This window comes from Ciona robusta, chromosome 1, assembly GCF_009617815.1.
Source record: "Ciona robusta chromosome 1, ASM961781v2".
Lineage (NCBI taxonomy): Eukaryota > Metazoa > Chordata > Ascidiacea > Phlebobranchia > Cionidae > Ciona > Ciona robusta.
Window position 1 is genome coordinate 1,004,252 of NC_143235.1, and position 14,292 is coordinate 1,018,543.

Sequence of the window (14,292 nt, forward strand, 5' to 3'; positions counted from 1 at the left end):
TTGTTACGTCATAATAACCTCAAAGTAATTAATCTCACTTTATGAAAAGTACAACGAAGGTCAAACTATGATCAAAATTAAGAGAAATGTAAAGTAGGGCGGGGGAAGATGGGACACCCTTTCATTATATTTTTAGTTTGGCAGTAAATAAAGAAAATTTAAATAATTATAAAACTGTTTCCTCACGAGTCACGACCCCCATAGGCCTACACCGTTTTTGATTGTTTAAGACACGATCAGGATATTTAGATATAATGTGCTAAAGGTGTCCCAAATTCCCCCACCCTACTATAATTATAAACACGCGCACGCACTGCTGTGTACTAAATTAAATTTCGCGTAATTTGTAGATGTGGGGTAGTTCTATTTACTGTTTTAATTTCCAAATATTGTAAAACTAAAATATTACCACTGTCGGTACAGACTTTTTCCGTCGTATTTGGTAGTAAACTAAACATTTAAAGGGTTTAAACCGTAGGCACGTAACTATGCAAGACCTTAGATGCCAGCAGTTAGATTGTTGAATAAACTCTCAGAAAATATCAAAACGAAATATGACTATGTATATTGTGACGTAACAAAACACAAGGACAGAAATGAATTTGTATCAAAATTGGGCATTCGAGCAAGTAAATTTAAAATATTTCATTTAAAATCATAAAACTAGGATAAAAAAAAATAAAAACCAAACTTCGTAGGAGAAAAAGAGACAATTTTTCTTTAATTTAAAAAAATAATATTTTAGTACAATTTAGAAGAAATATTATGCATCAAAATAAAAAAAATAGTTTGACGTAATAGTATAACACCAAGACCTAGAAAAAGTAAATGTAAAACGCTCTAGTTGGTACAACTTGTTCGCTATAAATATACATAACAAACAAACTAAACCAAGAAAACTAGATTTTCTCTTGACGACCGTTCGTTTGGTTGGAGCCGTATTCAACAACGTTGTTTGAAGGGGTTTCGTCGTCGTTGCGCATCCCCCCTATGCGCGCCCATGTCATATGATTTGTCGAGTGCTGGACTCCTATACGCCCTCTAGCGTCTACTGATATAGCGCCACCATTGCCAGTCACTCTGCGCCGCATGTGGTTAAGAGCTTTCGTTGTCGCAGCGGTCGGGGAAAGACCTAAAATTAAAATTTGAGTTAAAAATATAAAAATGAAATGCCATAGTAGGTTGAATTGAGATTGTATTTCTCTTTTCTCGTCCCATTTGGTAGTACACAACGAAAACTTACAGAATTATAAAACCGTATCTTCGTGACTCTAAAAGAGCGTTGTTAATTGTTAAAAACTTTGTGTATGGTAGGGGTGGGGGGGTTGCTTTTAATTTTTTTGTCGTCCCATTTTGGCAGTAAACAATGATTATTTACCCAACTTACCATAGCTCTGCTCGGTTGGGGTAATATGAGACATTTTTAGTTCTCTTTCTTGTCTTATTTGGTAGTAAACACGAATATTTACAGAATTATATACCCATATTTTCATGACTCTAAAATGTATTCATGACTCTAATTATTTGTTAAAAAAATTGTTTGTGGTATTTTTACGTGTAATAAGGTGGGGGAAGAAAGGACAAGAATTTATCGTCCCATTTGATGGTAAACAAATCTTATTCACAGAATGCAACCGTTATAGTAAAATGAAACTTCTTATCGAATAGAACTTACCGTGTTCAACATGCATTGCAATCAATCGCGCGAGATTTACTTTCATAATAGATTCCCCGTGACCGGTCGTTGATACAGCGGCTGAGTGTAATATACAAAGTTGTAATACTGTTTATTAAAACAACATATATATATATTAACAACATATTACAACATATATTAAACATATATTATTATTAAAACAACATAGAACAACATAACATAAACTTGTTTATCTCTTTGAAAAGCAATAGCAAAGATCGTTTAAAAAAGTGGTATAAAATATAGTTTAGACATCTTTTCTTTAAGTCTTTAGTTGAAAAATGTGCTTCTAAACGTTTAATGTCGGCGCCATGACGCACTAGGCAGGATAACTGTCATTGCGCCGCCTCGCGAAAATAATAGAAATAAACCATTTACTGATTATTTCGATTAGAGACTTGTTTAAACGACGTTATTTGATTTGCCTAAAGTTATAAAAACTCAAAACAATGATTTGCACAAATTTAAAACTTTGTTCTCACCGGATTCGTTATCCGCGAAACCCCCACAGCCCGATAAAGGGGAATCGGAGACCCTGCCTGGTAGTTGTGATGCGATACCCCCTGTTGAAGTGGCGCATGCAAGGTTGCCATGTACATCGAGCGCTACTGCTCCAACCGTGTCGTGCCCGCTGTAAAATATATTGTTAAATTTTTAATATAATGAGGTGGGGTAAAATGGGACTTGTTTTCATTCTATTTTATTGCCCCATTTAGTAAGCAAAAAGTATTTACAGAATTACATAACCGTAGCGAATGTAAAACAGCTTTGTTAATTGCTAGAAATCTAGTATTTGCCTTTTGCCGAAATAAAGACGGTAAACGTTTTTTTAAGTATAGACGTTACCAAAATCAAATAGTAACTATAAATAACAGACGTTCTGAATTGTTTCGTCGTCTGTTTTGAGCAGCTTCAAAACCTAAAATATATATCTTACTCTTCGCTGCTAAAGAAATCCTTGATGACATTTTTGTATGCTGATTTATTTTTCCAATTTTCCCTGCATTCTTCCGTGACAAAATACTCTGGGGATTCTTCTGCTAGGTTGTGCTCCCGAGCCATCTTTAGCGACGCCGGGCCGTCCAGGAGACAATGATGGCTCTGTGACGTCACATACGGTAAATGACTTTAAGCAAAACAAACAAACTCAATTACAACAACGCAAAAGCCGGAAATGTTAAAATGATCGCATTCGCATTGTATCCGTTCATGCCTTATCTTCTATAGCGAATATATAAAAATAATCTAACCGAACCAATAACGTACTGGCTTTAAACCGTACATAGAAATGCTTAAATAGATTACATTATTTTAGTAGCAAGAAGTAACATAAAATTTTGTAATTTTTTTTGTAAGTAACGTGGGCACCACAACTCCCATATAGACCGTTGTTAATTGTTTAAAACACGATCAGAATATTTGAATATTATGTATCAAAGGTGTCCCATCTTGCCCCGCCTTATATGCATACATACCTCATATAGGACTAGCTTGGCCGCCTCAATCGGGTTCTTGATAAGTTTAAGGCTGACCACCCCTCCTATATCACAGGTGTCCCCACGCATAACCATCGCGTGCATCTCAACTTCGCCATCCGCGTTCAAGTCTGAACCACGACCTGAATTTAAAAAAGTTAAATGCCATAAATACAAAAAATGATATAGTAGGGTAGGGAGAGATGGGACACCTTTAGCACATAAAATTAAAATATCCTGCTCCAGTTTTAAACAATTAACAACGGTCTATGAGAGTCGTGTGGATACAGTTTTAAAATTTTTTGCATGTTATTTGTTTACTATCAAATACGGCGAGAAAACAGAATGAAAAGGTGCCCTATCTATCCAAACCCGACTATAACTCAAAATTTGTAAAAAAATCACAAACTTGAATAATAAACTTACTGGAACCAAAAACACTCCATAATTTTATTGCAAAACTTTAAAAACTGATTAATTTTTCTCGTATACGCTGTATAAAGTTGATTAAACTTGCGGTCACTGTGAAACATCCGTTAAATTTATTTCAAAACTATAAAAAGTTGATTAATTTTGCGGTAAATGATAAAAAAATGATTAAACTTGTGGTATAGTATTAAAAAACGACTATTAAATTTACTGTATAAAAAAATCACTAAATTCATTTTAAAAATTAAAAAATAAAAATAATTTTGCTGTACGATATAAGAAATTGATATGAATTTGCGGTACAGTATAAAAATGATTAATGAAGCTACAGTAACTATAAAACATTTATTGAATTGACTTCAATATAAAAATTCTTAATTTGCTTTAAGATGACGGTAAATAAGTCACATTCATTCAATCAATTGTAAAATTCATTCATTCATTTATTCAACTGTAAAATTCACTACAATACTGTAATGTTATAAGTCGCCCGCCCCTTCAAGGTAAACATTCCAATTATCGGTTTGTTTGCGCAGGCCACACTTTAAGTTATGGTTCAAAACACCTGTTAACCTTAACGCTAAAGGTCGCGGTCGGGAAATGCGTTTCAGAATAGGTTCAAAGTGGTGTATTTAAATTTTATAATAGGGTGGGGTAAGATATGTAATTTTTATCGTCCCATTTAGTAGTAAACAAAGAACATTCAAGCAATTATAAAACTCTATCCTCACGACTTCCATAGACTGCTGTTAATTGTTTAAACACGATCAGGAGATTTGGATATTATGTGCTAAAGGTGTCCCATCGTTTTTAAATAAGAAGATCTTCGCTATCGTTTTCGAAGAGGTTAATAAAAGTATTATATAGTAGAGTCGGAAAAGATGGGACACCTTTATCACTTAATATCCAAATATCCTAATCGTGTTTTAAACCATCACCAACGGTCAATGGGGGTCATGGGCATATAGTTTCATAAATTCTTGAATGTTCTTTGTTAACTACTAAACGGGGCGAGAAAATAGAGATAAAAGGTGTCCCGTCTTCCCCCAACCTACTGTATATTAAATTATCCCCTATATTTACCTGCGTCAAACCAAGGGTTATCCTCTAAACAAGCAACTGCGGCAGTCACAGCGTCCACACAGTTTCCTCCTGCAGCAAGAACCCTATAAATAAAACACTTTATTTAAAAAATTATACAAAAATATGAATTTTTTGATCCAAATTAGTTCAAAAAGTGCTCGAACCCAGTGGTTTTTATGGGTTGTCTAAATTGTCTGCCATACATTACAAAATGATCTCCCAAAGTTATAAACGTGGTAACTCATTACTGGGCTTACGTGCGTATACCAAAACACCCGTGTTATACGACTGTCGTTGCCCCGCCACTCGAGAATGAATGAAGCTAAATTTAATTATTTAGTTTAGTTTCCACACCACTTACTTATGCCCTACAATAGCCGCTTGTTTGACCCCTTCTTCCGATGGTTTTATTTTGTGTTGGGGAATATTACAAGCTCCTCCATGTACAACAATTACTGGTAATATATTTGTACCATTCGTAACATTCGTACCGTTTACTGTACCGTTCATACTACACTTCACACAGTACTTAAATCTAAAAACCTATAAAATCAAAAGCCTATAGTTAATACAAAAACCACTTTACTAAAACGCCCACGCAATTTTTTACACAGTATACGTAGCCATAATATCGCAAAACAAAGCGTTAATACCAAAACTATACTGAACGATCACACAATTATACAAACAATACATTGACCACCGTCGAAAACGCAAACTACCGTTCGTACAAACTACACTAAAATGAACCTATTTTATATAAAAAGAACCAAAAATATTCGTTAACGCAAAAAAACTATACTGAACCGATCGCGCAATTCTTGACACAGTTTTAACTGCTATCTAAAATACGTAAACTACCCGCCCATACAAACTACACTGGAACGAACCTAATTAAGTCTAAAAATAAACGACAATACGAACGTTATTGTAATGCTCATGTAATGAACTGCCGAAGCAGACCAGAGTTGACGCACCGTTTCTATAACTCAGATATGCCTCTTCACATTCGACGTCACACATGGACCTACATGAGGCGTGTGGGGGGGCGTGTTCTTCCGCGCCAATCACATTCGTACAGTTTCGTCTAGGCTCCAGCCAAGCGATTCGCAGTTAAATAGATTTTTAAATAACTCTACATTTTCCAAGGCGACCTTGTAACTTGATACTAAAACCTGTTTGTAAAAGTCGTCGAGCTTTTGCTTCTGTCTTTAAATAGTACCTTCATGCCTCAATAAATAAAAACATTGTTAATTACCCTTTCACACGTGAGGGAACTTAATTTTCACACGTGAAGGAACTAAATACTTCCTTCAAATCCGACCTTGTAACTAAATGCTAAACACCTGTTGAGTCGTCGAGTGCTTTTATCTTTAAATAGCAACTTTATGCCTCAATAAATAAAACCATTGTGTCCATATTAACCTTTAACACGTAAAGGAACTGACTTTTTCTAAGCCTGCAAAACCAATGTAATATGCTCACAATTAAACCTAGCTATTAACCCTGTCCGCTACAATAACTAGTACATTTTTTAATGCATCGCGTTGCATCATGCCAACACATTATGTCGCGTAACGAAACATTACGTCATCTTCGGCCCGCCACTTAATTATATACAAGTACCTATGTAGAGGATTGCAAAGTATATATACCAGAGTGGGGTAATACGGGACACCTTTAGCACATAATATCCAAATATCCAGATTGTGTTTTAAACAATTAACAACGGTGTATGGGAGTCGTGGGGATATGGTTTTAGAATTCTTTAAAAAACAAAGTATTGTGGGGCAAGACGACACACCTTAAGCACATAATATCCAAATATCCTGATCGTGTTTTAAACAATTAACAACGGTATATGGGAGTCGTGAGAATACGGTTTTATAATTCTTTGAATTTTTTTTGTTTACTAACAGATGGATTGAGAAAATTAAATGAAAAGGTGTCCCATCTTTCCCCACCCTACTACGTGATGTCACCAATTTTATGACTGTTAGTTAACTATGTAGTAATCAAACATTTGTTCGTGTAATATAGTAAGGTGGGGTGAGATGGAACACGCCTTTTTCATACTCTTTACTCGTCCTATTTGGTGGTAAACAAAGAATATTTACAGAATTATATGACCGCGTATCTCCGCGACTCTAAAATAGCGTTGATAATTGTTTAAACTTCGATTAGGAAATATGAGAAAATTAGTTGAAACTGTATCCAGTCCTACCCCACATTACTATTTTAAACAAGCTTAAAATACTGTACATGCCGCAAAATTCACCGCAGTTAAAAGTTTAATTGCACATTAGGTGCCCACGGTATCTTACCCCACAGCACTTTATTATGATGACCTAAATACGATTGTCTATAACTCTATACTATATAGTATATACATTAATTCAGTAACTCGTCCACCATATACGTCACTTGTATATAGGATGTATTGGCGTAAAAATACGTCAAGGCACAGCCAGGTTCGGTATATAAACAATGTTTGGGTATTTAAACAATATTTTGAAATGTTTATATACCGACCCTAGACACAACATTCGACACTCTACGCATAACGCAATGCCTTCTTGTTTACACAACCTGCGTAAGCTCCGTTATTTACCAGCAACTCATTGGCATAAATTACATATGTTTTATTCATATCTGCTTTAGAGTTGGGTGGTTTTAGCAGTGGCTATCACTTGTGTTGTGTTGTTCACTCGAATCTATAAGCTTAATTATATACTATTGTCTTCTAGTTAAATTCCTAGAAACATAGCGCCTTCTGTAATAGGTTATTTTATAATATACCAAATATGTGTTATTCTCCTCAAGTAAGATTCCAGTTAATTTCATTTCATTGTACATAGTATGCACATTGTAGTATGGGAGAAGATGGGACACATTTTATTTTATTTTTTCGTCCCATTTACTAGTAAACAAAAAAAACAATAATTATAAAACACTATCCTCACGACTCCCATAGACTGTTGTTAATTGCTTAAAACACGATGAGGATATTTGGATATTATGTGCTAAAGGTGTCCTATTTCCCCACACTACTAAATAATTATATTATATGGAGAATTGTACAGGCTTTCCACCTAAACCATACTAAACAGATTATCCTACGCAGTTCACTGACCGACTACTTAACTTAAAACTCATTTTAAATAAATTATTTAACTGGTAGCCTATTTGTCTGCCTTGGTATGCGGCCGTGTTAGGTATATTTACAACGCGTAGCTTCCTCTGCCTGCAATACTGTGATTGTAGAAAATATCTGACTAACAGTTCTTGTATGCTGTACTACTTCCTGTTTTTAATCCACACTAACAGAAATTACCGGCAGTCGCTTCGATGTAAGCGCTACAAGTCTTGTTTCTGGCTAATAATAAGACTCCAACCAAACGTAATGGCAAATATAAGCAGCAGACGGTAGAATGCCCAAGAGATTAGCACACGTTGATAGATCAATTGGATTCCATTGTAACAGAAATGGGAAAATGGCTTATATTGATTTGTAAAACTAATCACTTATAATTTAAGGTTAAATCGGACTTAAAACATATATTTGCTTTTTGTGTCATGTTCAAAAATCACAAAGCAAATTACAGTTCATATAGTAGAGTGAGGGAAGACAGGACACCTTTAGCACATATTATCCAAATATCCTGATCGTGTTTTAAACAATTAACAACAGTCTATGGGAGTCATGAAGATACGGTTTAATAATTTTTTAAATGTTTTTTGTTTACTAGCAAATGTGACGAGAAAATAGAATGAAAAGGTGTCTCATCTTCCCCCACCCTACTATATAACTGGTAAAACGTTTAAGTCCACGCTTAATACAACTATACATTGAAGTGTTGACATAACAACCTACATTTTTTACAGGCCACGCATCCTGGCCTTATTGCGTTTAGCACTATGTATGTGAATCAAGCGTATATACATGCTATAGCCTACTCAATACATATATATATATATTGTATATTGTGTATACGATTGCTAAGTCATTTTAATTAAATCCTACATTGTTTTGGTTGTCAGGCTTTATGGCAACTTTTATTAAAATAAAAGGCACTACTCTCGAGATGTCAAATATTCGTGTTTTTAAATATTAATGTTTTATATTTACTTTTTTTTATTAGTAGGGTGGGGAAAGATGGGACACCTTTAGCACAAAATATATAAATATCCTGGTGGTGTTTTAAACAATTAACAATGGTCTATGAAAGTCGCGAGGAAAAAGTTTTATAATTCTTTAAATGTTCTTTGTTTACTGCCAAAATGTACGAGAAAATAGATGAAAAGGTGTCCCATCTTCCCCCATCCTACTATTTGTCTCTTCTCTTTGATTACGGTAGCAAAGATTTATAAATATTTTAAACCAAAGGACGACAAAACAAAAAATAAAGCGACAAAACAACAGTTGTAAACCAACACGCTTACAGTTAAAAATAACATATTTATTACTGAAAGGAAATAAGCGTAGTCGCTATACCTACTGTCCTAGTATATACTGAACATATGTTTTGAGACACTGTATTATAATTATATGTTAAGGCCCATTATGCCCCAGCGTTTCTTTTATTGTTTTGCAAATGGTGGATAAACATGGTAAAGTATGAATACTTTTGTAAACAATGTATATAAATATAGTAGGGTGGGGTGACATGGGTCATGTTAAATTCTCTTTTCTTGTTCCAAGTTTGACCATGCGACTATAGAAGAGTTAAATGTTAAAACACGAATTAGAAATTGGAAAAACCGAAGTCCCATTTTACCCCACGTACTATATCATATATATATATATATAGTTCTTTGGTTGCAATTTTTCTGCATCGTTGTTATTTAGGCGGAAAATGTTGGTCACTTTTTCCTAGAAGTAGATAACATTTGATATTGGTAAGTTTCGTAGTAACACTGTCTGGCGCCGTGGCAAAGTGGGTAGCGCGCCTGCAACTAAGCGGTATTGGGTTCAAGGCTCGTCGCTGCTACTATTGATGGCGTATGTGTCCTTGGGCAAGACACTTAACGGCGATTGCTCCAACCAAGCGGTCACTAATGGGTTGTCCAAAATATCAGCCATACATAACAAAGTTTAAAACAAATCTAAAGAAGAAATAATCACTTACGAATTAACATACATGGTAACTCGTAAGCTGATACGCCATGTTATAACGACTGTCGTTTTCCAGCCACGCGAGGATAAAGTAAGATTCATTCATTCACTCTAGCTTCCCCAACACTGACTGAATAACAGACACATCAGCCACATTTGAAGAGATTACTTGTATATACAGTATTGAAATAACAACTATATGCATGAATATGTAAATGGCAATACCCAATAGAAGGTACACAAGTGTGGGGTAATATGGGATACTTTAGGTGCGTATTGTCCCGTGTTTCCTAATCGTGTTTTAACAGTTAAGAACGTCACTTTAAAGAGTCGTTATAGAATATGTATTAAAAGTTTTTTAGTGCTCTCTGTTTACTACCAAATGGAACGATAAAAGAGAATGATAACGTACCATCTTACCCCAAACCTAATAAATTTAACTTGAAGTGTAATGTTCCTAGCATAATTGTGTAATTTATGTTTTTCAGTGTTCTTTGTTTACTACCAAATGGGACGATAAAAGAGAATGAAAACACATACTGTCTCATTCCAAACCTGATAAATTGAAACTAGCTAAGGTAAGTTATTATTTTGACTTTTCAGCTATTGTGACGAAGAAATTAAAGATGACTTTCATTTTGACATCTGAGTTTTCCATCTGCGCACACCCCCAACTTTCTTTGAGCGACTTCACGAATTGTTCGGTGTAATCCAGTTCGAACAATCTTGCTTTGCGTTCTTCTGCCGAAAGTCCCGCTAGCTCTATTTCTTTGCTTTTCATGTAAGGTTCATAAACATCAATTGACTGTAGAAATCCTTTCACGTCAACAAGCGACCATAAGTATTCCTTCGATAAATTGTCGCATCGCCATTTATTTGGAAAGGGCATTTCATTCATGACTTGTTGGTTTTTGTCTCGACCGTGGGCATGAATTCGGTCAAAAACATGAATAAACTTCGTTGGGAAACCGAAAGCTTCATACATCAGTTGACTGCCTATTTCTGACAGCTTATCAGCGCCACTACCGGTTACAGTTAGCGGAACCACATCTGGTGCATAGTATCCAAAAATGATCAAGCGACCGCCGGGTTTCAGAACACGGTTGGCTTCTTCATAAAACTTCGGTCGATCGAACCAGTGTACAGCAGTTCCGACTGTGATGACGTCAACACTGACGTCATCGCGTGGTAATTTCTCAGCATTTCCTTGTTTATAAGTCACGTGAGCAAACTGGTTTTGGGATCTCGCTTCTTTGAGCTGATTCTCGCTCGGATCGATGGCTAGAACTTGATTAAAATAAGGGGCAAATATATTCACTGATTGCCCGCCCCCACAACCAACATCGAGCAGAAAATCCAATTTCTTTCCGTTCAATTCCACCAAAGTTTCTGCGGCAAGCTGGGCCGGGTAGTGAGGCCGAAACTTTTTATATTTTTCCGTAACTGACTCATTTTCGTAAAATCTTAGCATTTTGTTTTATAAGTCCTCAGGAGTTATAATTGCGCTTCTATGAACCTTATTTTTTTGAAATGAGCGGCATGAACGAAGAACAACTAAACGTGCTTCCTTTTCGCTTCCGTAGTCGTGATATATTTTTTTGCGCATGTTTATGTAAACATTATTTACTTGCTAAGGACAAGTTAAGATGGTGAAAAATTCAAAGAAATGAAAAAAAATTGTCCCTTTGGTCACGATAACGAAGAAGGGGGGGAGTTCACAAAAGCGTAAGATGGGTGGTAACGGTAAAACTACAGTTGCACCGGTAGCACAATATTTCCATGGTCACTTACGTGCCTTGTATCTTTGCCAACTCAACCTACAACGGTGGTGCGCGCATTAGGAAAGTAAGAGAAAGAACTGCAGAGATGAGCGCTCGAAATACACGCGGCATGAGAAGGGTCCAGTCTCTTTTTACTACGCACAAAAAAATGCGGGTGCGAGTTTCGACACAAACAAGTCACTTGGCTCTACCGATCAAGGTTGTTGTATTTTCCTGTAGAAAACTAGAGAGCTAGTTAACATTCTACCGAGTACAATCAATTTGTGATGAAAAACATATACTCAAATGTTCTTTTTAGCGATTTATGTAAACATTTCGGCGTTTTAGTCAGTTTTAAAAGGAATAATTATTCTATGGACGAACTCGTTGTATTTTTACCAGACTCATATGTTTGCGGTTTCATCTTGGGCATGACAAAGCGTTTTTAGCGTGTTTGATCTACGCTGGTGTATACGTGTAGCACTAACCGGAAACTAGAGCATTTTTCAGTCACTGCTGTGGCGGGTTTTGTGCCGGAAAACCTCTGCTATCATATACAGTTAAAGCTAAGCAGTTTTTTCGATAAAAATCAGTGTTAGCAGTGTTAATGGTAAACGGGTGAGGATGGTAAATGTATAGAGTGGGATGGGAAAAGATGGGACACCTTTTCATTCTATTTTCTCGTCCCATTTGGTAGTAAACAAAGAAAAGTCAAAGAATTATAAAATCGTATCATCATGACTCCCATAGACTGTTGTTTCTTGTTTAAAACACTATCAGGATATTTGGATACTAGGTGCTAATGGTATCCCATCTTCCCCCCTCTCCACTATAGTACTGTAGGGTAAGATGGATACAGTTAGCACATATTATTTGTAATCGAATTTGTAACGATTAAAACGCTCTTTTGAGTTGTAAGGGTATAACGGTTGTATATCTGTCTTTTGTTTACTATATAAAAACATGAACCATTTTAACCCACTCTTCGGAGTATATAGGACTACGGCTTTGCTTGCGGTTACCATATTGATTTAATCGGCAAAGATCTGCCAGCGCACTGTACTAGGCAACGGCATATCATTTTCTGTTCAATAACATTCTGTGAGATAATTATTGCTTCGCCTGTTTCCTGTTCTCATAAAGATAAAACGAACGCACGCGTAGCAGAATGCAGAGCAAGAAGACATCATATATTTACAAAACAGGCGCAGCAAGAAAAATAGAGCTATAAATATTGGTGTTCTAAGAGCCATATGCTAAGCTGTACCTAGGTGTTTATCGCTGCATAAGTGGCGGTTATATGCAAGTATAATAGACATATATAGTGAAAACCAAAGCTACATAGCTTAGAAATTGTTTTTCTGTTAACAAGTTTTAACACTGCTTTATAGCTATTTTGTGAAACTTTGTAAGCTACAAGATTTAAAAATTTGATAAGACCTTAATAAAAACTATATAAGCTGATTTGTGAGATTTTGAAATATTGCTTATTTTTGCAGCCTTGTCCTCACAAATATTTTATAGTTATTTAGACTTGCTGTTGTAGTTGATCACATTCGAATAATGGCGAAAGGCACTGATTTAACTTTTCCATATCACATCGTTGATCACGTGGTCAAAACGGCCAAGCGTGGTGACGTGAGCAGTGTCATTGACGTCATAGACCAGTATTGTTACAACGTAGAAAAGGCAATGAACGTCGGCGACGTAAAAGGAGCGATTTTGGATAAATGTTTTTTGGAGGCGTCGCCGCAGAATGTGTTGGAGTTGGGATGCTATTGTGGGTATAGCTCTCTTAGAATGAGCCGACTGCTAAAGGAAGACGCAAAGATATTCACTATAGAAGCAAATCCAGATTACGCCAAGTTTGCCCAACAAATTATAACCTTTGCTGGCATGGAGAAAAAGATTCAAATTTTGCAGGGTTTGAGCGACGAAGTTCTACCAACTATTGCTGAAAAATGTGGAGTTCAGACTTTTGACTTTGTTTTTATTGACCACGCTAAAGAGCTTTATAAGCGGGATCTTATCATGCTGGAGAATCTTGGGTTAATAAGACATGGGACGACTATCGTGGCTGATAACGTTATATACCCCGGTTGCCCAGATTACTTGGAATATGTGAGAAATAACCCGAAATATAAAAGCGCAAACTATCTTTCGAAATTGGAGTATACGGATCGCGAGGACGCCATAGAAAAGTCGATATACTTACCATGAAGAGTCTTAGTTCAAAGCAACGCTTTATCGCCTCTCCAAGTTTTAAACTGTACTCTTGTGATGTATTTTCGTTTAATGGAAAGGTGATTTAAAAAAACGTATAGTATATATATACATATACACGGTGTCTTATTAATCAGTGACTCCATAAAACTGCTGGAGCAGTGTAGCAAACATATTTATTTATTTGTTTTAAAGCGCAAAACCCATACATGCCCTCTTATAAATCGTTATTTTCTATAAGATCATTGTAAATTATTATGTTAAAGCGTTTTTCTTTCGTAAATCTCCTTACGGCGCTTGGTATATTTATATGGCGTACCCAATAAAGCAATAATACATTAGTATCTCTATATGTGGTATAAAGGTCCATTTTAAATTCTTGTAGCAATAAAAAGTTTATCACATAGTACACATAGAAGGCCAAGTGGAAATCTAAATACTTGAGGAGTTTACTGTTAAGGGCGTGCTGCTGCAATTACGATGGTCTGAATTGTAAGCCATACATTAAAA

General features: G+C 35.7%; 3 protein-coding genes across 3 annotated transcripts; 1 reads left to right on the forward strand and 2 right to left on the reverse strand.

Annotated features, from left to right (window-relative positions):
- Window positions 1–542: 542 nt before the first annotated feature.
- LOC149741141 (isoaspartyl peptidase/L-asparaginase-like) lies at window positions 543–5,258 on the reverse strand. Its single transcript, XM_089874649.1, has 7 exons — window positions 5,045–5,258; window positions 4,684–4,766; window positions 3,172–3,314; window positions 2,634–2,797; window positions 2,179–2,327; window positions 1,676–1,756; window positions 543–1,132 (listed from the first exon to the last, which is right to left on the reverse strand). Exons 1-7 carry the CDS (start codon window positions 5,191–5,193, stop codon window positions 900–902), a joined length of 1,002 nt encoding a protein of 333 aa, XP_089730775.1. The 5' UTR covers window positions 5,194–5,258; the 3' UTR covers window positions 543–899.
- Window positions 5,259–9,485: 4,227 nt separating this feature from the next.
- Window positions 9,486–11,627, reverse strand: LOC149741142 (uncharacterized). The gene has a single exon (XM_089874662.1). It carries the CDS (start codon window positions 11,268–11,270, stop codon window positions 10,386–10,388), a length of 885 nt encoding a protein of 294 aa, XP_089730788.1. The 5' UTR covers window positions 11,271–11,627; the 3' UTR covers window positions 9,486–10,385.
- A 186-nt stretch (window positions 11,628–11,813) lies between these two features.
- LOC149741143 (catechol O-methyltransferase B-like) lies at window positions 11,814–14,123 on the forward strand. Its single transcript, XM_089874674.1, has one exon. It carries the CDS (start codon window positions 13,123–13,125, stop codon window positions 13,777–13,779), a length of 657 nt encoding a protein of 218 aa, XP_089730800.1. The 5' UTR covers window positions 11,814–13,122; the 3' UTR covers window positions 13,780–14,123.
- Window positions 14,124–14,292: the final 169 nt, after the last annotated feature.